A 27110-nucleotide genomic window follows, 5' to 3' on the forward strand; every position below is an offset into this window, starting at 1 on the left:
CCAGAAAGACTACATCCACCGCGACACCTGCATCCATGGCCTTTGTGACCTGATCGTAGAAGGCAATCAGGTTGGTCTGACATGATCTCCCCCTAATAAATCCATGCTGATTGCCCCTGAGCATCATTTCTGATGCCGGCCCATCACAAATGTGTTCCTTGATGATCTTCTCAAAGAGTTTCCCCATTATTGTAAGGATATGCTTTACATGCACATATTTCAATAAGCAGTTATGCATCACCCTTATTATTTGCTGATTTAAGTATGCATTATTATGACATGCCTGTTCATATATGCTTTGCTGTAATAGCATGATGATTTATTCACAGTATGTATGCATATGAATTATACCATCTGTGCATATGCCTCTTTATGCACACACTTATAATATATTAATTTATGTAGTATTATTATGCTATGCTGATACATAGCATTTATAATGATATGCTAGTTTGTGCATTCGTTTTAATAATTCAATGCCCGTTTATGCATGTATCATCATAATGATATGCCAATGGGGCTTTGCCTTTATGCCAACAGCTGATGATATGCTGTTTCAGTTAAATCTTATCATCATAGATTATGTGGCTCTGTTATAACAATGACTTTTGCAGTGTTGAGCTTAATAGATTGCATGATAACGTAATTATTTATTCAGCAGCGTTATGTTGATCAGGTAGATCTTATAATATTAATGATTAAATGATAGGCCAGGGTGCAGTATGCAGATACAATTTCTGCATATTCTATTATTTTGTACTGACCGGAATGGATCTGATAAATGATGTAAATGCCATGATGTAGGTCTTTTTTTAAAAGTGTGCTGGTTTATGCAGATCACATAACATGCTGATTTAAGTAGATTTACTTATAATTGCATCTCAGTTTATGTAGGCAGCCTTTTGAGATGCTGATTTTGTTATAATTGCATATTATTGAGCAGGCTTCACAGTAAGTGTGAGCTTTGCATCGCCATAATTAGATGGTGCACAGCCTGCTATGAGGGCATGCCAGCTCATGCCGTTGTCATGATTCTAAGGCAGACACAGGTATAATGTATATAAATCTGGGGAATCAGAAGTTTGCCCCATGCAGAATTTATGCGGGACAAATTAAAATGATAAATCTCCAACCCAGAAACATCCAGCCAAATCTGGATCTACACACGGAGTTGTACCAGTTAATAGGATCATAGCACTGTAAATAAATGTCCTGAAAAGCCTCAAGCTTAAGGCTGGGTTTTTGGCTAACCTGTTACATAAACGCAACCTTTACCCTACCCAGAGGCCTTTAATTAATGTAAACTTGATTTGTATCCATGTCCTACAAAATCAATGGATTTCACTCTAGCACACACTAACTGAAGAGTGCCCATACAGTTCATTTCAGGATTAATCGTCTCAATTCATTTTTATGACCAGTTCATTTAAGCTAAACCTACATTGCAGTCTTCACAAAACCCTTTGCACTAGTTGAACCAAATCAGGTCACCCCACTTGGCTAGACGCAGGATGCCCTGTTCCTAACCCACCCAGACAGATGCCTGCCCAGCACCTTCTCGAAAACCACTTGAGGAAGGGAGATCCCACAACTTACCTCATTCTCCTTAGCAAGTTGCATCTTGGCTGTAGTCTCTGCCTGCTGTGCTGCAGTTCAAACCCATCGCTCTTTGTCTGAGGAACGCTTTTCCTTCTGCTTCTTTATGGCAGCCACCCACGTAATTGAAAGCTGCCCTCATGTCCTCACTTCATCTCCTTTTCTCCAAACAAAACATACCTAGTTCCTTCAGCCTTTCCTCATATGGCTCACATTGCAGCCCCTGTATCATCCACGTCACTCGCCTCTACCTCCTCCTTCAAACACAGCAGCCGAAACTGGGCAATATTTCAGCTGTGGCCTAACCAACACTCATCAAGAGTAATGATATCATCCACCAAGTTTTGAGTTCCTGTTACTATAGCCTGAAAAGGGCATTTACCTGAAGATGAACCAGTACAACTCGTCATACAGAAGAGCCCAAAGCTCCCTATTCATGAGACACAGCTGTGTTAGACACCATTTTGGAGAGAAGATGCACAAAAAGTAGTCAGCTGTATCCTAATTTCCCTTACACAGATGTAAATTGCCAGCTAGCTTCCTTGCACTTTTGTATCCGAGATCAGAACCAAACCCTGTTTCTATTTTGCTTGAGAGTCCTTGAGATATAAGGATAAAAATGGGTTGAACATGAGCGAATTTATCAAACTTGATCACACCAAGTGCGTGGCATCAAACAGGAACAAAGGTGTTGCCCTCACATAGGAACAATAGTCCATCTGGCTGTATCTACTCTATGAGGCTTCTGGAGAAGGTGATGGGACGCAGTACAGCCAGCCCCAAGCATTCAAAGTTGTGAGATCAGCTTGTGAGCTCTTAGAAAAATAATTCACATTTAGGGTTTTTAATTTGCTCCCTGAATTAAGTCACTTCTAAGTTCAGCTGTTCAAGCTTCTCTAGCAGGAGGGACAGAAATACCCTTTTTACAGAAATCAAGGCAGTTGATCTGCTTGTATTGTGGCACTCTGGGGTATAAGTGCTAGAGCAGGCTGCACTGAGACCCTGTCTGTTTGCCCTGTGCTGTCCTTTGAGATGAACCCCTTCACGGTGCTCTACTCCCACCCTTAAGGGTGAGATCACATCACACTTCCTTGCCTATTTTGGGATGGAGATTGCTCCCTGCATTCAGCTAGCCAATTTCTGTTTTCAAAGCCATTGTGGAGTCTGAACACTAAGCCAGCTGGCAGCCTACGTTGCAACCTTCTTCCAAATGATTTGAAAAAGGGAGAAGATCCTAGACTGCACCCCGAGCTGGGCAAGGTGCACTGAAGCCAACAGAGCTGTCTGCATACTGCAGCTACCTCCTGATGACATGCCAGCGGGTGTGGGAGAGGGCTGGCTGAAATGGGGTCTAGAGGGGAGGCAGGGGGGGACAGCAGAAAATTTGCAAAGCCACTTCTTAAATGAATTTTCTGGCCTGTTTTTGTTCAAGGGTGATCCATTCCAGGCTGAACACCCAGACCGTCTCAGCTACTAGCTGCAGGTTTTCACTTGTTTGGTTCCCCCTTCCCCACCCCAATGAAAAATAAGCAATTCAGACATTCCCCTTAATCCCTAAAAATGGTTTTGCCAGAAATTCAAGACAAATCTAAAGCCAGGATGAGACATCCGCTGCTAGCTCTATCCCTTTCAAGACCTGACTTGGAGATGGCATGGAACAGACAGACAGGGCCCTCTGCCTCCTTCTATCTTGTTCTCCCCCCTAACTGTTTTCCTGCTCTGACACCTAGGATCATTTACACTCACATTTGATCCAGTTTTTTTCTTGCTTCTCTTCTGCCTCCCCCTCCTATCATTTTTCATTTGTACCAACTCTCCCCTCTTCTCCTCATGCTTGAAGAAATGGCAGCTTTGCCAAATGAGGACAGCTCAGGGATGGATTCACTCAGCTTCTACCCCTCCCCATTCTTCAGCTCCACTGGACTGGTCCCCATTGCCCTTCCATGGTACACCCTGCTCCCTTCAGGAGGAGAAACACTGGCCTCAGGGGAGCTCCTGAGATGCCCCGCCAGCCCCCAGTCCATGCAGCTTTGCCATGGAAACAACCTCCCTCCTCACCAAGCAGCTCAACACTCATCTTTTTGTGCCCAAGCCTCACCCCTACATGAACAGACTGCATCTACCTATGGAAATGAGTGCTTTGGATGGCACACGCCAATGCAAAAATTATGGGGCACTTTTGGAAATCTTGCCTCAAGAGGTCTGTGCAGTAGGCAGGGGTGGATGTCGAAAGGCTTATTACCACAACAAATGGGGCATCTACAGTGGGCTGGCCAAGCAGGTCACTTGCCCAAGTCAAGAGTGTTGGCTCTTGTCTCTGCTCTATCCCTTGAGCTCAGCTCTTCTCCCACAAGCACTGCCCATGTCCTGACTTACAGGTGAGGCAGGGAACAAAGCATAACACGCAGGGAAGGCTTGAGAAAAGGTTTTAATGCATTTTGAAGGGTTAGAAAGAGTTTGCCAAAGGAGAAAAAGGAGCCGAGGGAAGTGCCCAGGGGTCCCAAAGGGCAAGCACCAGGTTCTTAGAAGCACTTCCTGTGGACGATGGAGGGGCCGGCCTCGTCATATTCCGGTTTGCTGATCCACATCTGCTGGAAGGTGGAGAGGGAGGCCAGGATGGAGCCGCCAATCCAGACAGAGTACTTGCGCTCAGGGGGAGCAATGATCTGTCAGAAAAAAGCACACAAGGTCTCTGGTTACAAGGTGAAAGGAGGCTGCAGGCCTCCACCGTAGATACGGAGCACAGCACAGATGGCAGGGCAAGCAGGATCAGACAGGTTGGACCATACAACATGCTAAGCACCCTCAATTCCCAATAACTGGGATATGGGCTTTTCCATCTACTTCAAATCAGGCTCAAGGATGCTCAGCACCACACAGGAATGCACCCCATGCAACAAACAAGCCTTTGTTCTTGGATACACTGGCTGGAATCAATATCCACTGGCTCCTAATCCTTATAAGCTACAGGGGAGAGTTTCAGACATGCCTGTGAGGTTTAGGAACACAAGCTGTTTGGGGCAGGGCTGTCGTTTTGTTCTGTGTTTGTACAACACCTAGCACACTGGGATCCCATGACCAGGACTCATAGATGCAGCCACAATGCAAACAATAAGCAAGTCCCTTCAAAGTCCTATATTTGCTTTGGAAGATCTACCCCGATGTCTTAACAAGAAGGTTAATGGAGTTGGAAACATTTGAACCAAACTAAGCAGCTTGCAGCCACGTACAATACACAGAGGGAAGGTATGTAAGAAAGATTTGCAGTGTCAGCCCTTCCTTTGCAACTGAAAGAGGATCCGCCATGGCAGCAGACCATGCTCAGTTGATTAAATTAACAGTAGGCGAGGTGAAATGTAAGGACCTACATGGATATTTTGATTTAATCCAGCTGGTACAAGTGGACTTCTAAAGGGTTTCTAAACTAACTGCAGGATCATGTTAGAGATGGTGGCCACAGATATCTGTGTGTGGTGGGAGAGAGAGGCCCAGCCCATTCAGTAGCAAGCCAAGGACCCAGACATACTTTAATTTTCATTGTACTGGGGGCCAAGGCTGTGATTTCCTTCTGCATCCTGTCCGCGATCCCAGGGTACATGGTGGTGCCCCCGGAAAGGACGTTGTTGGCATACAGGTCCTTGCGGATGTCGATGTCGCACTTCATGATGGAGTTGTAGGTGGTCTCATGAATTCCAGCAGACTCCATGCCTGTGGGTGTGAAAAAGGCGCATGGTCAGTGCTGTGACACTCTGACAATGGTTCACTGGCACCTCTAAAGATGGATCCAACTCCCACCCATGTCCATGGGAACTTCTCCACTGGTTGCAAGAGAAACTGGTGCTGAAACAAATCTACTTCCCCTGCACCCTGAATAATATTCATCTGCACAGATCTGAATGGTGGGGTAGACTGTTTATGGAGGCCCACATATAGATACTACGAGACCTGGTGCATTATATAAATCCAACCAGCAAACTCAATTGACATAGACTGTGAGTTCTTTGAGACTGTCTTTGCTGTGCATTTGTCCGGTGCCCAGATCCTGGAGTGCAACTCGTGCTCAAAAGAGCTACTGTAGTGCAAATGTACATCTACAGCTACATCCTGCAACACCGAGCAAAAATGTTGCAACTGAAGTCTAGTAGTTAAGCTCTGGTTTTTTTAGTGTTCAATGACATTTATCTTACATCCATGCCGGCAGCAGACTCCAGCCCTCCTCATCCTCTAATTCTCATTAACAAAAGAAAACAAGCATTGAATTGCACTGTACTGCACACGACTGAAATGTTTACCCATCAGTCCCATTTTGAAACATGAGGAGAACAAGAGGAAGGTGCGGGGAAGAAGGTAGCTACTCTTGTCTTCCCAAGTTTCCTGTCCTAGGAGTTAGAGTGGTGCAAAGGGCACCACAAGAATCAGTTCAGACATTTAGAAGGCGGCCCAAACCAAATCCCAGATGCCAACACCCTCCAACCTGGACCAACAGCTGAGAGGTCCTGTGTGGGTCTGTCCACCACATACAAGTGAAAAGGGGTGGGGAGGTTTGGGCTCTCACCAATGAAAGAGGGCTGGAAGAGGGTTTCGGGGCAACGGAAACGTTCGTTGCCAATGGTGATCACCTGCCCATCGGGCAGCTCGTAGCTCTTCTCCAGGGAGGAGGAGGAAGCAGCTGTGGCCATCTCGTTCTCAAAGTCTAGGGCCACATAGCAAAGCTTCTCCTTGATGTCACGCACAATTTCTCGTTCAGCTGTAGGAGACAGGAGCAAGCTGATGAACTTGCCACTCACATACCACCCACATGTCTTCCCATGGTGAACTTTGCCACCCACATCTCTGCCCAAGGGCCACAGATGGGGAACACCAACCAGGAGAGAAGCCTTTGAACTAGCCGGCTGTGATTTAGCCTGGACTGTCATCACAAGGCATGCCACGTGGCAAGTGGGACCGACATTAATCAAATCTTAAAAGTAGGATCTTCAGTACAAAACACCAAAGGCTTTAAACATTACAGTGCGCTCCATGAAGAGAGCAAGGGAAACAAAGGGTCTATGTCTGCTTCAGGACCCCACACTGGCAGAACATTTGTTGAGTAAGATATGCCCAGATGATCTTGGGAAATGAATCATGCTCTGTGCAATACAGGAAGGCAAAAGAACCTCTAGTGTCTCTACCAGTCTGACCAGAGATCAACCCCACCCTGTCCCCATGTGTTGGCTACGTGATCAGGAACTGCCCCAGCCCTTCCAGATGCTAAGATCTTCTCTTTACAACGTCCCAGGAGCCTGTCTCCCACAGGTTCCTGAACCCAGACCACAAGGAGCGTAAGAACTAGTGATAATACCAGTGGTGACAAAAGAATAGCCTCTCTCAGTGAGGATCTTCATGAGGTAGTCTGTCAGGTCACGACCAGCCAGGTCAAGACGCATGATGGCGTGGGGCAGAGCGTACCCTTCATAGATAGGCACGTTGTGAGTGACACCATCACCAGAATCCAGAACGATACCTGAAGACAAGGGAAAAAAGATGCAATTCATAGACAGGTCTGCTGGCAGAGTTGGTCTGACCATCTGTGTGCAAAGAGAAACATGCTCTTTTCCACATAAGATCACAACACACTGAGCTTTGTATAGGAAGAGGATGGTCTAGAGTTTAGGGCACTTGCATAGGATGAGGGAAATCTTCGTTCCAGTCCTGCTCCAACAGAGACTCCCAATATAACTGAGGCCAATTCTTTTTTCACCTCAGCTTTCTGTCTGCATGGGGATAATAGCACCACCCTTCTCCAAGGGGTGGAAGAGGGTGAGGTGCTCTGGTATTATGGTAGCACATGTGCCTCATATAGGTAGAAACAGGCATAAACTGCTTTCACTCTGTAATGCATGGTGCGCAACTGAGACCAGCAAGCGTGCCAGTCCACTAGTAGATTTAGATAGTCTTAAGAAGATACAGCTCCCCATGAATTTGAGCTGTGGGTTCCTGACTCTTGCAAAATTAAGCTGAGAGTCACTATGCCCTAAGCCATCCCCTGCATAAAAAGAAGGGAGAAGCACTCACCGGTAGTACGGCCAGAGGCATACAGAGACAACACTGCTTGGATGGCAACGTACATAGCAGGTACATTGAAGGTTTCAAACATGATCTGCCAAGAATTAGAATTCAAAAGCCCGTGTCAGCATGTTACGGCTTGTGAAATGCAAGTGCTGCATTTCTGTACAAGAAGGCTGACAAGCCAGATGTACCAGCTGCGGAAGAAACAACTGGGGAAGTTACTTGGGTTCCACACTATGCTGATGGCCCCAACATTGTAGGCCTGAATGTCAGGACTGAGTCCTATGTCCCATGAACTAGGGTTGGACTAAGCTGGGTAGCCAGGGAAGGCTGCTGCAAAGCAGAACATCTGCACATGTTGCTCACATTACATAGAGCTACATTGTCAAGGCAAATAGACCTCCTTGTTCTCATGTGACTATGGCCCCCCCCCACATCTCATAAGGTCTAAGGACATCTTTTTCTACAGAGAGACTAGCTCCTCTTGTGACTTAGCCATACCTCTCCAACAAAGGCTCAAGGTGATGTTCACCACCTACTCCACTGCGATCCATTTTTTGAACCCATGGCACCAGCACCACTGGATACTGGACAGCTAAAATGGAGCACACTGACTTTGGATCTAGTTCCTCAGAGCTCAGGGCGCTAAGGGTTTTTCTGTGGCCCCAGAAAAAGTAAGAGCATCTCCTGTCACTATTCCCACTTTGCATTTCCAGCCCCGTGATAATCTTGTTCCACCAGTAAAACTGTGGGACAGTCTCAAACACAGGGGTGGGCACAATGTGGCCTGGGGGCTGGATGCAGCCCGCCAGGCCATTCTATCTGGCCCGCGGGGCCCCTAAAAAATTTAGAAAAGTAATATTTATCTTCCCTGGGCTGCCTGTCATGCAGCCCTTGATGGCTTGCCAAAACTCAGTAAGTGGCCCTCTGCCCCAAATAACTGCCCGCCCCTGCTCTAACAGGACATAGGTGTAGGCCACCTTTTGGGACATAGAGGCTTTACCTGGGTCATCTTCTCACGGTTTGCTTTGGGGTTCAGGGGTGCCTCTGTGAGGAGGGTGGGGTGTTCCTCAGGAGCAACTCGTAGCTCGTTGTAGAAGGAGTGGTGCCAGATCTAGGTTGGATGAGAGAAAACAAGCAAGCTTAGGCTCAGTGCTGGAGGAGCAGTTTAGTGTAAACCGTTGGTGTAGGTGGGCTGAGGGACAGCCTACACTGATGCCTAAAACCAAGGTTTCAAGTAGGAGATCACAACACAAGTGCAATCAGCAGCCTTCCCATAACCACACAGCCATGATGGTAGCTGGAAATGAGACAAAGCCACAGTGAGGACAAAGCCATGAAGTAGAAACAGGCCTGAGCTGCAATTAACACTTTCGCCCCAAAATTAAGACATAGCTGGAACGCAGGGGGACAGAGTAAAATGGCACATTCACAGATTTTGAATTTGTCCATCACTTCAATGCATCTTAGATTAGAGTAAAGGGTTTGATTTAGAAGGAAAGATCAGGACAAACAGAGTCTGTGAAGCTGGGCTGAAATGCAACTTTGGGGCTACAGTGGGAGAGACGGGAACGCAATGGGCACTACATTAGCTGTTACAATACAGGAAAGATCTGGGAGTCATTGTGAACAGGTGGCTAAAAACCATCAGCTCAATGCTCAGCAGCAATCAAAAAGCAAACAACATTAGGGATGATTAAAAAGCGAATTGCAAACAAAATGGAAAGTATTGTGATTATAATGAAAGTATTGTATTATAAATCCATGGGGCATCCACACTTTGAATACAGTTCTTGTCCCCACACTGCAAAAAGAAACTAGGAAAAACTAGAGAAGGTCTAGAGAAGGATAACAACAATTATCAATGGTAGGGAGGGGCTTCCGGATGAGAGACTAAAGAGGCCAAGCCTATTCAGTTTAGAAAGAAAAAGACACTTGAGGAGGGACGTAAGGGTTTACAAAATACTAAATAGTGGAGAGAAAGTCAGTAGGGATTTATTATTGAATATCTCCCCCAATAAAAAAACTAGGGGTCACAGAACGAAACTAGTAGGTAGGAAGCTTAACATCAACACAAGGCAATTCTTTTTCACCCAGCGTGGAATTCAGGGGTGCTATTCATTGCCACCAGATGTGGTAGAAGTTGACAGTTTAGCTAGATTCAAAAAGGGAAGGACTGGACAAATTCTTGGAGGGAAGTGGCATCAGTAGCTATTGAGCATGGAAGTGAGGGGCACGGCTTCGGAATCAGAACTTCCTAGAGCTTGGAGGCTGCAAATGAGAGCCAACGGAGGACAAATCCCTGGCCAGACCAGCTCACTATCCCTTTCAGCATCTGCCGCTGTGTGACAGGAGACCAGGCAAGGCAGACCTAGCATCTGACCCAAGAAATGGCAGTTCTTATGTTCTTACGTGACTGCCTACAAAATGGGCAAGCCACAAGGGACAAGAAAGGTTGATCAGAGTGCCTGGGAGGTATAACACTAGGAGATATGGGGGGCCATTAACAGCAGAGAAGTACCGGCTGCATACCCGGAAACCCTTCTTCGGTAAGTTCAGGGAGGCTGGAAACAATCATCCAGGGAGAAGTGAAAGTTGCATTGATGGGACATTAAAAAAAGAATTGGACAAAGCCCTGAAAGTGATATTCTAGAGTTTCTGTCACTGCAGCATCTCCATAATCTGACTTTGAAGAGACCAAACCTGCATTGGCTAAGGCTGATATATATTGGGGTTTAATGAAGAGGGGGACTAGCAGGACTGAACCAAGGATCTCCCCCATACATAAAGCTAAAACCATGAGCTATTATGGGCTGTATTAAATAGTCAGGTTGCATTAGGTGGATCTATAACGGACTCATACTGTCTCAGCTGGGCATAGAAAGGCCCCTGTAACATATGCTTGCTGGTGTTTTATCCATGGATAAAAAAAAATCACTTATCCATGACCCACTTGTTCATCCCTCTCTTCCACTCCCTGAAGGAACAAGGCTATTAAAACCAAATAAGGACAAAAGATCAGACCCAACAGAGACAGGGTCATCATACCAACTGGGCCCAATGAGCAAGAAGAGCTGCCAATCCTACCTTCTCCATGTCATCCCAGTTGGTGATGATTCCGTGTTCGATGGGGTACTTGAGAGTAAGGATTCCTCTCTTGCTTTGAGCCTCGTCTCCCACATAGCTGTCTTTTTGGCCCATACCCACCATCACACCCTATAAAATACCAAGGAGATAAATCAGCCCTTCAGAGACAGGTTTTCAGTGGGGAGGGGGCAGAGAAAAAAATAATAATTAAACCACCTGTTAGCTTGGATGCCCATCAATCCACACACCTCTCACTGATTTATCCCAATGTTATCCTCATTGGCTCAGGTGATCTGGCCTAAACTCTGCTCCACTCCAGTGGGACTATATAAAAATTAAGGCACTATCATGCCATGATTTGCCTCTGCAAAGCTTATTCCTGCTTGAAATCAGAGCACCTCATTGCCAGCACAAAGGGCAGCTTAGCCTTGGATCTCACACTAGTGGAGATGCACCAAGAGGCAAAGTGCCATCAGAACTGGGCCCATTGTCAGGGCAAGTGTGAACCTATGGAGCTGCTCTGGATTTACGCTATCATGATCCAGATCAGCATCAAACCTAAGAGGTAACTTGCATGGGCCAATATAGCCTGTAACTGCAGCAGATTAACACCAGGGATATATTTAACCCTAAAAACCAGCCATCTCCAGCCACCTTCATGCCTTCTGCACCTGTAAAAAGGCACATTTAAGACCTTTCATGGGCACAGATGTCCAAGGCCACACCACTGAGCAGACTAACTATGGGACTGGCCATTGGGAATTGACTAATCCTAATCCCACCTCCAACATTATTGAACTCAATCCCACCCCCTGGAGTCTAATAGCAACACTCCCGTGAGCGCAGGCTCTTGGCCAGCTGCTTCCCGTGTAGCTCTGTGTACATCATTTTATATCTATCCCTTACCTGTAAAATGAGGTCAGTAAGAGAGAGACGCTTTCCAAGAGCTTTGTGAACTAATTAGTCAAATGCCTGTGCAGCATTTGAGGACAGTAAGCACCAAGTACTATTAGTATGCAGATAAGCTTTAAGAGGCAGAGGCAGCTGCTCCATCTCTACTGCCTTTCTGGATGAAAATGCCCTTCTAATCCCAGGACATCACTGTCTTAGGAAGGCACTTGCAGTCTTACCTCTTCTGGACTGTAAGACCCTACCTCCAAGCTGTAGCCAGGGCAGATCACCCTGCAGCAGGCTGGCAGAGCCTGGCGATGACCACGAGATGGGACAGTCGTCTCAGTTCTACCTCCTGAAATCCATGGCAGTCAGCAGAGCTGTGCCATGCCCCTAGATCCACCCTGGTTTGCAATCTCCACTTCAGCCACTGAAAACTCCCCTGCTCTAGCCCAGGGAAGTTTTAGGAGCTGTGACTCAAGCCCAATTCAGTGCAATTCCAGTTTAACCCAACCCTTGGGCCCTGGAAGTGGTAATGCCAAGTCCAGCAGGCCGCTTCAGCAAATGCTGTAAGACCACAGAAAGGCCTTTGCCAGACACTGTGATAAGCAGACACTGGTGCGTTCAGGTTCAAGAAGGGCAGTCCCCAAATCAGCCTCCGAACCCAGGCTCAGGTAAGTCAGGAATCTACTGCCTGTCTCATTGGTGAACCATGAAGCAAAGGGCTGGAGAAGCTAAGGATTGTGAGCAGTCCACAGCTCAGTCCAACCTGCCCTTGCTATTTCACCAAGACCATCTCAAGCCCAGCACATGCACTGACCACCCTGGAAGTACTCCAGGAGATGCCTCATACTCACCTGGTGCCGTGGGCGGCCCACGATGGATGGGAAGACAGCGCGTGGGGCGTCATCGCCGGCAAAGCCAGCCTTGCACAGCCCGGAGCCATTGTCACAGACCAAAGCAGTTGTCTCCTCTTCACACATGATGGTGCTGGGAGATGGTGGGAGTCAGAGCACCTGGAGGAGGCGAAGCAGAAAAATATTAGGAACCCAGGCTGCTCCAAGCACTCAGGTACCAGACTAAACCCTGCCTGTCAACCGCAGAGGGGCCAGGGCAGAGCTGCAGGGCAGGGCACAACCTAGACCCAGCACAGCACTGCACAGAAACACAACCTCCACTGCCCCAAATCCAGCAGCTCTGCTGATGACAGGAGCACTATTGTCATCTGCAGAACTGGGCCCCGTGCATGTAAAAGCCCCATGTTATCCCTAGTCACACATTGCTTCTGGTGGCCACCTCTTCAACCCCAAATCTTTACCCAGGTGGCTTTCCACTGCACCCGATGCTTCTATGCCCCTGTGCCATGCCATGCCCTTTGCTCTTCATAAGCTGGAAGAGCCAAAGGCAGCATGTTGGTTAGATCTACCTGGCAAAGTCTCAGCCTTGCACTGTACTGCTAAACCCTGGGTGTTACAGATTTCTGAAGGCCAGAAAGAGCCATTACAATCATGTATCCTGACCTCCTTTATCAGATGGGCCAGCAATTCCAGTATCATGTCCATCAAACGAGCCTGGGCTACAGCACCTCATTTGGAAAGGCATCTGCAGCAGACAGACTTTCCTTTATAATGAAGTCCCCTGCCCCATCCGACACTTCCTCACAGCTTGCTAACCAGTGCTAGCACAGTCTCCTGCTACTATAACACCTTTGAAGAACAACACTATCAGGCATCAGCATCTTTTGTGATGAGCCCAGGATGCAGACAGGACCCTCCTCTGCTAACATGGCCTTCTAGTTTGGAAGGAGGACACCTGGCCAGAGGCACAGCACCACATGCAATGGAGAAAACTCTCCAGGCTCAAAAAAAAGTGAGATCTGGGCTCTCACTTAGGCTGCTGCAAGATCAGGTTGAATAGGCTGAAGTCAGGAGAGCTGCATCACAGCATGAATCTGGATCTCTGTACACTGGCTGATTGTTTCGAGTAAGCTGGCTTCCACTTTGGCCAGTGGGGAGAGTGGAGAGAGCAGGCTAAAGTCTCCTGATGCTCCAGCCAGCACCCAGTTGGCAAACAGGTGTTGCAGGTTAGGAGTGACTTGAATGAAGATGTGTCTGGTTAGTGCCAGGCATACAGGACAGTCAGTGTCATGGCTTGTCACAAAGTGGGCAGGGTGGCGAGTAGCCCCCAGGGGAAGAAATCTATGACTGGGAAAAGCTCTGGACCTGACTCTGAGCTTGAGGAAACAGGATTAGTTTTGCTGGACCTCTGTCCATTCACATCAGCAGAGATCTGCCCTTGCAAGCCCAGTAGCAGCCCCACGGAGCAACTCAAATGAAACGTCAGCAGAGATATGCCCCCTCCCGAAGCTTTTTGAGGGCTTCATTAGCTAAGTTATACAGGCTGAATGCCATTCTCAAGCCCGTGTCATACAGACAAGATGCTCAAACAGCCCCTTATGACCGTAACACCCTGTGAATCAAAGTCAGACGAGCTCCAGCCATGGTTCCTGATGCTTTGCTGTTGAACCTACAAAAGCAAAAATCACTTTTCATCCCCATTAGCAGATGAGTATGGACTCCAGGCTCCACAAATCCAACATACAGAACTTGGTAATAATAATAATAACAATAATAATAATAATAACAACAACAACTAATAAGTAATAATAAACCGTATTCATCAGCCCCCAAGCCAGTGTCTCTAGCCAAATTGTTCCAATGTTAACATACATAAACCTTATATCAACAGCAGAGATTTCATGGATGTTAAGGCTGGAAGGGACCTCAGAAGATCATGAGGTCCAGCCCCCTGCCCAAGGGGCAGGAAGTCAGCTGGGGTCATATCACCCCAGCAAGACGGCATCCAAGTGTTTCTTAAAAATGTATCCAAAGTAGGTGCTGGCACCACTGCTGGGGGGAGTCTGTTCCAGACTCTGGAGATGATAAAGGTCTAAGCATCACAATGTATTATTATTTCCTTTGTAAGTATGGAATAACTCCAGCCACATGCAATTCCTGTGTAATACTCCAGTGCTGGAATTTTGTTTCTATATTTGCCTGAGTAAAACAAAAGCTTAAAAAAAAAAAAAAAAAAAGACTAATAGTGCTGCAATTCTTACTTAAGCCAATCTCCCAATAAAATGAAGGACAGTTTGCTCTGGGTGGGGCCAGGATAGAGGGGTGCAACACCCTGGAATAAGCCAGATATTGTACCCCAAAAAGTCACTGCGGCAGAACGAGAGAAGATAGAAGGAAATCCACGGGGCTGCTAGTGGATTGTGCCTGCCTGCTCCTGTATGAGACTTAAATCCTCCATGCCTTGCATAGAATAAGTTACCAACAAAGTAATTTGGGGGTAGGCAGCCAGGCTCAGGCCCTTGTGCCCCAGCCTTTGTTACTCCCTGGATTGACCCCAGTGGCATCCAACTCAGAATCTGGCCCCATTCACATCCTGGGGCTGTCAACTGTAGCAGCATCTGGTCTCTTGTCCTTTTTTTAACCTTGCTGCTCTCCATAAATGCCCCCGGGGCTCCAGAACAGCAGTAAAACCATTGTCAAGTCTTATCCCCCTGGTTCTCAAAGCCTCTGCTCGCTGTCATCTCCCCCACTCCGTCCCTGCCTGGACAGCCTCAGCATGAAGACCTATCCAAGCATGCCAGAAACAGCTGGTTCCTCATCTCACGTCTGTTAGTGATACTCTAGAGCCATCCCATCGGCTTTGATGGCACTTAGATCAGAACTGCACCCAGATTTCTGAAGCTCCTTTCTGTGCCTTAAACATCCTTACAAGCTACTAAATCCTTCTGGAGGCTGCAGGATCTGACTCTGGAGACCGCACAGCACAAAGGTAATTATCAGCTGTCTGAAAAACTCCTGCCCATCCCTGTCCTCCCATTTCCTCCAGCCCAATGCTCCCAGCTCAGCAAAGCATGAATCAGACTGTGAGGCAATCATGCCGGGGCCAGAGCAAACATAAACACCAGGCTACATCACGGCCTTTCCCAAAAATGGAAATAATCTTCCCAGCTCTTGGTTGCAGCAAGGCCACTCCTGTTTCCCTTTCCATCGGCAAACAAAATGCTGCTCCTACAATCAAATCCAGCCTGGAGGAGGGGAGCAGGAAAAAAAACAACTCCCAGGAGCACAGCTTGATCCCAAGCTGTATCTGTGCCAGTTTGCAGGGAGAAGAAGGTATGTTAGTAACAGCAGTTAAGTGTCTAATAAGAAACCATCGTTTCCAATGGCCCATGTCTGTCAGATGAAAAACATGCCTTTCCCCCAGCTGAGAGTTTATTCCCCCTGTTTCACCCCCACCCATGCATGCTTTCATCCACTATGCGCTCTCAGCCCCACGCCTGCTCATCACCAATTTCATTTACCCTCAGGGAAGTCAGTGCAGTGAAGGGCAGTCAGCACCTGGCAGGATTAGGCACAGTAACAATGGCTTTTAATCTGTCTGTTCAAGTCACGCATGCGGACGCATCAGACCAGCATCTGCATTGCCAAACCAGGGCAACGACAACATGAGCAAACATTAAGTGAACCCAAACCCGATAGCTCTGAGCATCGTCATGAAATCCCAGCGCTTGCCAGGCAGAGGGAAGCATCGCTCCTGCATCCCAGAGCTTAGATGGAGCACAGAGCGCATCCAGCACCCTCTTCCTGTCCTATAGCCAGCCACCTCTCCATCAGGCACACGCTGGGGGCAATTTAAATTCACAGGTGAAGCCCAAGCCTATGACTTAACAGCAACTGGATTGGAAAAAAACAAAAACCCACAACCGATCCAGCACGATTGCTGCAGGACTCCTGCGTTGCCCCTAGATGGTATTCTCCTTCCAGAACTCAGCAGTGCCGGGACAGGACAGATGGGCTGTAGTACTCACCAAACGTACAAGAGTTCCTTTCCTCTGGGACCGAGCCCTGATGTGCCTTTGGTATAAATACCAGTGAGACTGTGAAACCTCAGAGGCGGATCCCTTCTAAACGGAGACCCTAAAAAGGCTAACTGATGGTGTGTTCGCCATATGGCCATATAAGGTGTTTTATTTCATTATATTGACCTTGGGACTGGCTGCAGAACCCAGAACAGTTAATTATTGCAAGGGGGAAAAAAAATGCGTGCAGGGATAACTCAGGAGGCAACACCCCACTGGCGAGTCTACTCCTTTTATGCTCCATTTGGATAAACAAGTAAGACACAAGTCCTTATAAGCTGCATTTGAAAAGGAAGTGAAGGCACCTACGACTCCTGGGGAGAGAAAGCTACCAAGAATGGCATCAGGACCTCTGCTGCCCCGCGGGCGGGTGCTGTTCAGCGCAGTTCAGAGTGGAGATGGCACGCGAGGAAAATGGAGGGGGTTTCATTGAAAAAAAATGACCGGTATGTAGCTTCCCTCCGGCCCAGGTACGCACCGTACTTGGTGATTTAAATGAGGGGCGAGAGCCACATCCTGCCCTCTCTGGTGTAACAGAGTAATTCCAGAGGGGATGACTTCAACCCTCATCCTAGACTGAATCCTCACTGAACAAACCGAGGCCCCACCTGCCTTATTCAGCTCACAGCAGGATGGAGTCTCTACCCTGGGGTAACTCAAAACTGAATTTGGCCCCTGGGCCACACACAAGCCCAGGAAAATGCTGCTGCCTTCAGATTCGCTCCTCGGGATTGGTGTTGGTGCCACTGAGCTGGATTTGGCCCATAGCATCTTTCTTGCTAACCAGGCTGCAATCCTTCCCGTCCACCTCTGCTTCCAGCTCCTGGACCCCCCTCCCCCAGATTCATACTCATGAGGCCAGTGAAGTGGATCCAGGTTTATAGCAGCAGGATGGCGCCTGATTCTCTGCTTGGCAGCTCTTTTGGGTACACAAATTGGCCCAATCTGCCTCTGGCTGGCAGTGACCACAGCAGAAGCTGGATTACACCCAGTAAGGTCAACAGGACAGTAACCAGCTAAGCACACATCTTGCATCAGTCACTGGGGATTGGGGATCTGGTCCTACAGCTAACAGATCTTTTGCACAACAAAAATATCCTTCCTGCCACTCGAACTGGATCCTCTGAGCCCCTGAGCCATCCTAATTCCACCTCCGCAATGCAACAGGGCAATCACCTAGAGCCCCGAGCACAGTGGAGCTGTGTGTGCAGGCAAAGAGCAAGAAAATGTCACTGCACAGGGCTGGAAATGCATGTGCCAAACGGATGCTTGGGGAACAGATCGCTTCCCCAAGGGGTTTGCAAGAACGAACCCTTTGCAACTTCCCTTGAAAAAGAAACAGGTGCCGCATGTGGCTGGTTTCCTTCCTGGAGCTGGTGCATTTCTAGCAGAGACTAATTGGAGGTTAGTATATGCTGCAAAAAAGGAAACATATTTTAAGAACCTTGAGTTTGCAGAAGCAAGGACTGAAAAATATGATGTGGCCAAGGATCAATGCAGCCCCTGAATGCAAGGATCCGATCTAACTCAGTCCTTCACTGTTTGATGGTGCAGTTTTCTCCACAGGTCCCCTGTCTCACTCACGGGACAAATGGACCTACTGTGGGTCATAGCATTTTTTCCACCCGTTCTAGTCTTGCTAAACGTCCAGGCATAATGTGCTTCTTTCACTCTCCCCCACCGCAACGTTCCTTCGCCCTGCATTTGGGTCAGATGTCTTCCTCCTGTATGCTGCTCGAGCACCCGGGGGTACGTGCCATTGGCTTCTGCTCTCTGTTCTGCTGCCTGACCCCACCCAGAACTGAGCTACACGGAAAAATGTCACAGCCCAGAGGTGCAGCATACTTGGGCACGCTACAGAGATGGCATGTGCGTGATCTGCTCTCAGTTCAGAGCCAGCAGATAAAGCACGTTCAGCGAGGATGAACTCTGAGGAGGAGGTTTGAGCTGCAAAGCTAAGCTGTCACTACTGCACAACATGTGTGAATGCCTCAAAACCTGGCCAACGGGGAGGATTTTTGTAGCAACAGACATGGTCCTGAAACAAAAGCTAATTTCAAGCTCCCCAAATCCTTAGTCTGAGGTAGACGCACATCATGGAACATCCCAGCTCAAGCAGGTTAAGTCTAGTAAAGTTATATCAATTTGTAAGATGCCCAGTCTACATACTGCCACTTGCATGCCATTCCCTCTGCTTCTAGCTGACTCACTTTAGCAGCAATAGCCTAGATACAGTTATGCTGGCAAAAAGGGCCTTTCACTGACACTTGTGCAACTGGTTCAAGTGAAAGGGCTCTTTGGACAGTACAAGCCATCTCACAATCATAGAGAAGCGGGGCTGGAAGGGAGCTCCCAGGGTCATCTAGTCTGAGGCTGAATCAGCCCTATCTATACTATTCCAGACAAATCCATAATCTCAACTCTTAGTAAAATTACTGTCAACCCTGACACAACACATCACACCCAAACCTGCCATCAGTAATGCACGGGGACCACAGCAGCCCATGTCTTGCCTCTGTAAAATATGCTCAAAAGATCCCAGGTAGAGGACCATACCCTCCGCTACACAGGATGGCAAATAAATAACCCCCGTAGTCCATAGCAAATGGGGAGTTTGCCTGTACAGCTTACTTGCCATAATTAAACCAGCAAATATTTAAGTGCAGATGCAGCCTTTTCATGGGCTGTGTCAGGCAATCTTAGTAGTACTGTTATCCTGGTTGTAACCCCTCAGCTAGGGGTCCAGCTCCCTGCTGCATTTCACTTCTAAGGCATGGCCTTTCCTACTCGCTCACAGAGCCAAAGCACAGATCCAGGCCTGTGTGACAACAATAGCCTGTCCTCTGCCCTTTGCAAATGCTTTCTTGCCCCAGCACGCTGCTGGAAAGAGCCTTTTCCTAGCAGACTATTTGCATAGGATAGTTTGGATAGGCATAACCCAGCTTCAGGCAGGAGGCTGGGCTACATAACCTCTGGCAGCCCCTTCCAGCCCAATTTCTCTATGACTTCTACCAGGTTGCCACACTCCACCAGCCTCCACTCCCTGTCTGGTGCCGCCAACACAAGCTGCACTGACAAGGCCCCTCATGGTCTGTACCCACCCTAGCCAGCCACTTTTGTCCAGCACTGAGGTTGGCCCCCAGCTCCCATCAGCCAAGGTCCAACCCCCTTTGTACTCTCTTCTCTTGCTTATGGGAGGACCTCTCTGTAGCAATCTGCAGGGGCCTGGGAGGCAGCAGCAGGAGACTCACAGCTGACTGCAGTGCCAATTAGGCAGGGATGCCTGATCGGGAGCAGGGCCCAGCTGTGCCCTAAGGGTTGGGCCCTGAACTGCAAAGCCAGCAGCAGTTTGCAGCTAGCAGCCGAAGAGACGACATCGGGCTGAGCTGCTGCTCAAGGAACAACTGTGGTGGTAAGACCTGGGGTTATGGGGAAGGAGGAGACCCTATGGTCCTGGGCATGACAGAAAACTACACCCTGCCAGGGAGGGGTGGCCTGGTGTAGTTACCCATGGCAGGGTAGCTCCCCAGAAATGCCAAGCCAGTTACCTCCCTGGTGAAAGGCAAGTACAGGACGCTTTCTAACCCCAGCCCCACATCCCTGGTGAGTTAGATCAAGGCAGGGGGGAGCCCAGGCTCACTGTGAGCACCGAGGCAGGGCCCACATCAGGCAGGGGGGCACCCACACTCTGTGGTGGAGGTCTGAGGTTGCATATAGAAGCTCGAGTGAAGCTCCAGGGGGCCTCAGGTCCCAGTGCGAGCCACTGGAAGGAGAAACATTTGTGAAACACAGGCCGCGATAAGGGGAGGTAGAAGTCGTGGGTTACGCCCTTAGCATCAGGCAGGTCAATGGGCAGCCGCCCACCTGGGTAACATCATATAAACTTATAACATCAAGGTGTGGCAGGAGAGTGGTTTGCCCAAAGACAAGTGGGCAGGCCAATGTTTAGACTGGCCCCAGGATGCCCACTTGTTACACAATCCCCCAAGCAACTGTGCTGTCCTCCTTGAAATTCCCCCTCACTGTGGTGCCTACCAAAAACCTCACAGCAGTTGCAGCTGCACGTATGCTTTAGCAGCTGATCATCATGGCACTAACACTTCCCTGGCATTACTTTGCACTTGCAACCTGACATTGCTTGTGTTATAGTGAGGACATCCATCCCCTGGGGCCAGCACTCTTTTTGGTCTATGTTAGCACAGTGGATCCTTGATCTATAGTTTTTGAGATGCTATGATAACACAAATGCAGTCACAATCCCAGTTGGCAGCAACACTTGATAAGAGCAACACAAGTCCAGTCAATCCCTGTTGACAGCAACACTTGATAAGACCAATAGTTCTTGTCCAGTTTATCCTGGAACATTTTCCCCTAGAAAAGCAGGGTAGATTTGCACATTATAGACTAACCAAAATAGATCCAAGTCCACAGATCTTAGATCTGTGCATCTAAATTGAGAGAGCGAGTGAGAGTCCCAAACTTTCATGAGCTGAAGCTCACTTCATCAGATCACTTTCCCTTACCGCATGTTCAGACAATACTCATAACTTAGGAGCCACCTAGCAGCAAGTTTCCAGCAGATGCTGCTAAGAAGCCTAAGTTGTCATAATCAGAGGCAAATGTAAGTGCAAAGAGTCATTCACTGGCACTGTTAACAGATTCAGCTCATCCAGCCCACATCCCAATGACAGCACTCAGATGGGGGCTTGACAGTTGCTCTGGGCCACATGCACTGAGAAGCCATGTTAGCATCCTTCATGGTGGGAAAGATTGGCTCCCACGTTACTTGAGCTGTACAGTCTGCTCATCTTTCTTCCCATCCACAAACCGACTTTCCTAAGATAGATTTATAAGGAAGACGTGAGCCTATCCCTTTCTATTAGCAGTGTGTTACCAGACACAACGCCTCCTACCCATATGCTATACCCAATCTTCAAAACCGACCCCAAACTTAGAAGGAGTGACACGCATCTGTCTCCTTCTAACAGTGGGTTGGTCTGAGCTGGCTAATAAATCCTGCAGCCCGCTCCTGCATGCAATCAGGGTAGTTCAGCTACGTGTCACGAGCACCACACGGCTAAAATTAGAGGGATAGGCGCCATCAGAATATAGTAGCAGCTTAGAGCATGATCCAAGGTCTCTCCCTGCTCTAGCTAGGAAGCTCCCAGGCAGTCCTGCCACAACTGTAACAACCCAGATGACCCTGTGCACGTTCCCAAACACTAAATACACTATTTATCAGGAAGTAGATTTATGCAGCAATGTGGAGAGATTTCCTACAAGTGTGCAAGGATGGCTGTTGCACCCATGACACCAGGGGAAGATGGTAAAATAGAAAGCAACAAAATGGATCGGCAGTCCAGGAAGCCTGATGCATGAGACCAAGCCAGAAGAACTTGGATTAATTGGGCTAGAGAAGATGGGAGGAGTGATCTGATAACCATGGTGAAACACGAAAAGAGTTGGTAGACAGGAGATGGGGATCGACAGGTCTTAGCACCCACAGGGGACAGGATAGGTAGTCATAGATGTCATTGCATTGAGGGAAACTGAGATGGCTCCTGAGCAGAACTTTATGGCAGAGGTTGGTTCAGTGGAACTGATTCCCAAGAGAGCTACAGGGCTGTAGAGCCACCCTGAGCACCCAAGGAAAAAAACTGAACAAGGACCAGGATAAATCATATCTGGTCCCTTCCTGGAGGAGCCAGTCCTGGAACCCAACCCTAATGGGAAAGTCCCACCCCACTGCACTAACTGTGAATGCCTGGCAATAGCACCTCGTTTTCATGGCCTCTCGCAAGGAGCAGGATGGACAGGGCTGACAGAGCAGCCAGCCTGCATGGCATACATGTTGGCCTCTGACTGGGCCCAACCATTTCCAGAGGCTGACTGGAAGAGGAAGATGAGGGAACAGGGCCGTGTTCAGAATAGCTTTGAATAGCCACCAACGTGGACACTGCAACTTGTAACCCTGGCATCACGCAAGCTTCCAGACCTAAACACAAACCCTGAATATCCCATGGGGGAGCTGGGACTCTTCCCCTGTCCAGGGCCATGAAGCCCCTACACTGCAACCCTGTCGGCCTGGCAGATTTTGAAACTTCACCGCCCCAGGATCAAATCTGGTTGAACCCCTGTTAAATTCCCCCTGACATCTGATATCCCCATGGCTGCAACTAGGCCAAACTGAACTGTGTGCCACTGGCAGAGACTGGGAAGGGGCAAAAGCTAGCAATACCTGAATCTCTAGCAACAGCAGGGAGTTGGTTGCATGCAAATGTCCTACAGGATCCCAGCAAGTAACTCAGGCTGCCAGGGGAGGCAGAAACTTCCCCTAGGTTTCTTCCAGGCTCGACAAGGGGAGGAACACTTGTATCCATCCACCCCCAGCCTGGCCATCAGTCTGGGCATGACACAGAAGCCAGGCACCCAGGAGGCGATGCCAGTTGAGCCCACTAGCATTGGCTGTATAAATGCAGACACCTGCTATTAATTTTCAAAACAGGCTCCAGTTCAGCTGCCAGAAGAAAAGCTATTTGCAAGCCACCAGGGGTTTTTAAAAATCACAGCAGCTGCAGGGCACAACAGTGCCAGGGAACTGGAAGTGAACTGAGAAGCAGTGCACCATCGGGGCACTGGCTGAACTAGTGACCAACACACAATACTCTAAAAGCTGAATGGTCCTCAGCCACAAGCCAGAGGCTGAACCAGCTTCGTTGCGGTGAGAGGGGAAGCAGACAAGACACTGGGTGGGGATTCAAGAACTGTCTTGCTAGATAACCTTTGCTTCTCTGGGCCTCAGCATCCCAGTTTGTAAAATGGGAATTAGGCTGCTGAATGCCCTTTGCAAAGCACTTGGAGAGTGTCTTTGACAAAAAGCAGCAGGTAGCTCCCTACAACAGAAGGTTAACCCCAACCAGTTCAGTTTCCACCCACCTGCTCCACTCCCGACAGGCCTGTTTACATGGCACAGCATGCTGATGTTACCTGCTTGCAACCCCTTTCTGCCCCTCTCCTTGCCTTGCAAGGACACAGCTACTCCATGCGGCTGCAGTCCCCAGAGGAGCTCTTGGCAGGCTCATAATGAAGAGCTGCTGCTTTCCCCAGTCCCACAGGAGATCCAACCAGAGGCTGAGAAACTCCCAGCTGCCTTTTTAAGGGAAACAGGCCTGTTGCACAGTGCGGACACACAATCCTCAGTGAGGGTCAGACTGGGAGGGGAGAGCCGTCTGGGTACCACAGCCTGCTGCACTTTCAGGGAACAACACCAGCCAGGGCCATGAGAAAAGACTCTTTGCTTGGACTCATTAGCGATCCAGGCAGTGGGAACACCCAGGATACAACCCTGGTCAACAGGAGCAGGCTTTTTGGCTAGGCTGAGGTCAAGACTTCAGGCTCAAGTCCTGCTCTTGAGAGCAGATGTCACAACCAGCCCCTAGCCTGCTCAGAAGAACCTGACTCAATACCCCAAAGGGTCTAAAATCTACCTGGAAAGTGCAAAGGCCCCCAAATACCATTGAGGATTTGAGCCAAGGTCCCACAGCTGCTACTTCTGACTCCTCTTTTGGCCACCTCAGGATTCATCCCCAAAAAGCCATGTGTTTGCAGCTTTGCTCTTGGCAGCGATCACACCTGTTATACTGAATGGGACAGGGTTCAAGGTGCTTCCTCTCCCTCACAGACTGTCTTTTCCAGGCAGCCTTCAAGCTCTTTGAGACAGAGGCCCCACCCATGTACAGGGCCATGCGCAATGGGGCTGTGCCCGCAGGCGGGGCACCTCTGGGGAACTCTGCAGGGCAAGGGGCAGAGAAGACACCTGGCTTACAGTGGAGGCTGTGCCCTTCTCTTCTGTCCTGCAGCAACCTCAAGGGGGAGGAACAGGGACTTGAGTGGGGCTGGGGGCCGTGCTGTTCGGCTGTGCCCACTTTGGTCTAAAGCACCTAGCACACAGGGCGACGGGCACCGATTTACCTGGGGGCAGCAGCAGAACCAGAACCCAGGAGACCTCACTCCCACCGCTGCCTGCTGCAGCGCACTCCCAGGCACTGCTACCCTCCAAGACCCAGGAGTCCTGGCTTCTGTTCCCCCCGCACCAAGGTCGCAGCTGCTGGACCTCCCCCACACTCCCGGAGCGCAGAGGAGTCCTGAACTAGCCCACGGAAACCAGAAGCTGATCTGCTCCGGCCTCTGGTGGAGGGAGAAGTGGTTCTCTCTGCCCTTCCCGAGCGCTCTCAGATGCTCTTCTCCATCACCGCCAAGTGAAAGAGAAACACGAATTAGTCCCCTCCTGTATGAGCCAAAAAGGCTTTGCACAAACCCAGCTCCTGGGGAAACTGCCCTGAAAGCCAAAGGCTCACCCTGTCCACCCAGCCCCTGCTACGCCGAATCCCCTCCTTTAATGAAAGGCTTGCGTGAGGCCAGCATCCAAGGCCCTGCTGCCAGGTTTACACTGAATGGCTTCCAAGCATGAGGTTAGCGAGGCAGAGGGTTGCCATTATACGACATGACTGAAGAAAAAAAAATCCTTTCCCAAAACAGGAGGCAGCAGCTGTGCACATGCCCAGGGCAGCTGGAGGCTGCTCTGAACCGGAGGGTGGAGTGTCCATGCTGGCAGCTGGCAGGAGTGTGGTGGGGTCTGCCCGTGCCCCGGACTCCCAGCCCCGCAGCTTGGATCATGGGCGATCTCCAGGCAAAGCAGCTGCACTGCAGAGTTGGGGACAGACTCTCGGGCACCAAAAGCAGCAGGCAGATTTCCTCCCTCGGGAGCTCAATGCCATTCAGTGCCACCTTCAGACCCTGAAGGGTCTCTGGGCAGGTGGCCTCACCAGGGGAGCTGCTGGGCAAAGAGAAGAGTTTCACAGGAGGGGGAAACCCAAATCCAGCCCTTGTGAGGTGACTAGAAGGGATGGGCTGGGCTCTTCAGCAAGTCCCTGCACTGTTGGCTCCGTGGAGGCTTTTCTTAGGGAAAGCAACACCGGAACCAGCCATTTTGCTTGGTAGCTGCTTGTCTGGGTCAGCCAGGACAGCCCGAGGCCCAGAGCAGATTCCAGCTGGAGGCCTGGGTCACGTCAGGCCCCCATGGGATGGGGGATCATGAGGTACTAACTAGATGCACCGTAGCACCATCCTCAGCCAGGCAGGGAGGGCTTCATCCTCCAAAGGCAGCCTCTCCCCTGGAGAGCGAGACTACAAACACTTTGATTATGGAACAAAAGGAGGGACTTGACCTGGGGCAGCTGGGCCTCACCCCTGCGCCTCCCTCTGCCAGGGAGTCCAACAGGTCAGAAGTGAGGTTCAGTCTCCTTGCAGCAGCTCCAGAAAGATGCCGATGAGACCAGAGCCATACCATGCCAAGAGCTACACGTGCACTGGAGGAGGGACAGTCCCAGCTATGGAGAGCTGCCAGGCTACAGTGAAGGCAGAGCAGGGGCAGCACTTTCAGATGGGGGCTAAGGAGCAACAATTAAAGTCCGTGTCTACAGACTCATCCACAACCTCTCAAGACTCCCCACAGCGGGTCTAACAACAGCCATAGGGAGCCCCCGGCTTGCAAGGGGCAGTGTACCTCTCTCAAAAAGCACCAGGGACCTGGTGTGGACACTGAGCTGGGACCTGAGCCCAGACCCCGGCCCAAGTCCTCACCCAGTGTTCAAAGAGCAGCTGTTCCTTGCTTTGCGCAGGAAGCACAAAACAGGAAAGGCCTAGTATTAACCCGATGCTCCCAGTGGGACCAAGATCATACAGACCAGGAGCCTGAAGTATCCTGCAGTTGCTGGCCGAGTTGCAGATCTCTGGTGCATTCAGCAAGGAAAACATCCATCTCATTTGTAGCCGCTCTGGAGCTTTGGGGAGGAAAGAAGTCTCCAGACACACAGCAGCTCCTTCGTGCCACCTGCGCATTGCCAGGTGCAGCCGTCTCCCACCTAGGACACCACCCTTCACCTGGTCCCGCTCACCCTCCACAGCAGCAACCCTCAAGCCTCCTTGAATTACAGAAACAGTGCAGACAAGGCAGCCCCTTGTGGCCAGACCTGCCCTAGGTCTGGCACCAGCCTGTTCTCAATCGATTAAGGGTTAGCTGAGCTGCAAATTAAGGCCCCAGCTCTTTAAACACCACCAGCTCCATTCTGGGATGCTAAGGGGGTTCTCCTCCCAGTATCGTCCTGAATGCACACATCTAGGTTGACGCTCAGGAGTCTGGCTGGGATTGTACCACTGAAATCAAATCCAAGAGGATCACTGTTGTGCTATAGTAACACCCAGAGGTTCCTGCAGAGATGGGAGCCTCCCTGGCATGCAGCAAGTTGCAATCCCTGCCCCAAAGCAGATGCAATGCAGAGAGCAGGAGACACCGATAAATGAAGCAACATGTCCAAGGCACACTATCAGTGGCAGAGCCTAGAACAGCTCTGACGCTTCCCAGGCCCCGGGCCACTGTCCAGACCACTGACACCGCCCACACAAAATATCCCAGGCAAGATGCAGAGGAAGCAGCTTCTGTTTCTAGTGTCCTGGACACTTGGAGTTTTAGCTGAGGCAGAACGGAGAAAGC

General features: G+C 49.5%; 1 protein-coding gene across 1 annotated transcript; it reads right to left on the reverse strand.

Moving 5' to 3' along the window:
- Positions 1 to 4005: 4005 nt before the first annotated feature.
- On the reverse strand, positions 4006 to 16597 carry ACTG2 (actin, gamma 2, smooth muscle, enteric). The gene is made up of 9 exons (XM_019514380.1): positions 16508 to 16597; positions 12480 to 12638; positions 10732 to 10860; positions 8648 to 8758; positions 7651 to 7735; positions 6938 to 7099; positions 6152 to 6343; positions 5123 to 5304; positions 4006 to 4262 (listed from the first exon to the last, which is right to left on the reverse strand). The coding sequence occupies exons 2-9, from the start codon at positions 12603 to 12605 to the stop codon at positions 4119 to 4121; spliced, it is 1131 nt and encodes a 376-aa protein (XP_019369925.1). The 5' UTR covers positions 12606 to 12638; positions 16508 to 16597; the 3' UTR covers positions 4006 to 4118.
- Positions 16598 to 27110: the final 10513 nt, after the last annotated feature.

Source organism: Gavialis gangeticus, unplaced genomic scaffold, assembly GCF_001723915.1.
Source record: "Gavialis gangeticus isolate Ggan-Ray unplaced genomic scaffold, GavGan_comp1, whole genome shotgun sequence".
NCBI lineage: Eukaryota > Metazoa > Chordata > Crocodylia > Gavialidae > Gavialis > Gavialis gangeticus.

What these genes read in the sequence shown, in the direction of transcription:
- ACTG2 (XM_019514380.1), bottom strand. Translation starts at nt 12,605, where the DNA reads ATGTGTGAAGAGGAGACAACTGCTTTGGTCTGTGACAATGGCTCCGGG. An exon ending in ACTGGGATGACATGGAGAAG is followed by an intron (nt 8,759 to 10,731) that starts GTAGGATTGGCA and finishes CATCCAACCTAG; the next exon opens with ATCTGGCACCACTCCTTCTA. An exon ending in ACCGTGAGAAGATGACCCAG is followed by an intron (nt 7,736 to 8,647) that starts GTAAAGCCTCTA and finishes AATTCTTGGCAG; the next exon opens with ATCATGTTTGAAACCTTCAA.